Source organism: Hipposideros armiger, unplaced genomic scaffold, assembly GCF_001890085.2.
Source record: "Hipposideros armiger isolate ML-2016 unplaced genomic scaffold, ASM189008v1 scaffold_1, whole genome shotgun sequence".
Lineage (NCBI taxonomy): Eukaryota > Metazoa > Chordata > Mammalia > Chiroptera > Hipposideridae > Hipposideros > Hipposideros armiger.
In genome coordinates this window covers 6,963,497-6,964,480 of record NW_017731351.1, presented here as the reverse complement: position 1 = coordinate 6,964,480, position 984 = coordinate 6,963,497, and the positions used below count along the sequence as shown (strand labels likewise).

General features: G+C 48.8%; 1 protein-coding gene across 1 annotated transcript in view; it reads right to left on the bottom strand.

Moving 5' to 3' along the window:
* Positions 1–2: 2 nt before the first annotated feature.
* ANXA5 (annexin A5) overlaps positions 3–984 on the bottom strand; it is a gene marked incomplete at its 3' end in the record, with an annotated part of 28,612 nt that continues 27,630 nt past the window's right edge. Inside the window, exons 9-10 of the mRNA XM_019628776.1 lie at positions 323–451; positions 3–95 (exon numbers count right to left, since the gene is read on the bottom strand). Of these exons, the coding sequence (XP_019484321.1) occupies positions 3–95; positions 323–451 (222 nt within the window). The remainder of the gene's footprint in view (positions 96–322; positions 452–984) is intronic.

Below are 984 nucleotides of genomic sequence, written 5' to 3'. Positions count from 1 at the left end.
AAGTTCTTCCTGAACTCCTTCCTGATGTTATACAGGTCAATCTCGCTCCTGGAAACCACCACTCTGATGAGGGTATGATCATCTGTCCCGGCTCCCTTTAAAAAGAAAGAGAGAGGCACACTGCTTAAAAACGTCAGTTCTTAACTGGCTTCCCTGAGTTGGGGCAAATGAATAAGGCAAAACAATTCAGCAGAACTGAACTACGCGTTTTAAAGGGGGGGAAACGGAAAACCCAAAGTCAATCATGTAAAACATAACTACACAGGAGAAAGGTACTAACTAGAGAGATAGGCAAATTAGAAGATTCAAGGTTTGCACTTGCCTTCATAGCATAGTAGAGGGTTTCTGCAAGGTAGGCAGGAATGCTCCGAATAGATTTCACTAGGAAAACAAGTAACATGATGTCAGGCGCTGCATCAAAAAGATGAAGTGGATGAAAACCAAAGGCTGCCTAACACTTATGCTCTGTTTCTATACAGGTCTCCAGTCAGAGGCGAAAGCTCAGCAGGTCTCCTGGCCACAGCACTTCCATAAACACTGCCTTCGAGTTCTCGGTTCTGCTCACACAGGCGTGTGGCACGGGGTGCGAGTTCCCCAACACCCCTTTGTTCTATAAGCACCTTCTCGCTATAGCAGCTGGGCAGCTCGGGTGGTTATGCCACAGCCTTCTTCATCCCCGATAAGCTGTACAAGCATGCCAGAAGTTCTCATCCCATATATTCAAACAAAGAGGACAAGGCTCCTGCTCTGTCTAACCTCTGAAAAGCCCTGGCTGCCTTCCTGCCACTGTGGTCCAGGTGTTCCCTCCACACGCTCACTGTCTGCGGGGCTCACACAGCAGCATGAGCCGTTCCCATTCCAGCAGAAACACCCACATAAGCTGATGACCAGGAAGCACATGTTCCCTGGCCATGTTCATACCCACTGTACGTGAGGGCTGCTCAGACCTCAGTCTGCTCAGCTTCGGAAACGGCCATTTGAAAA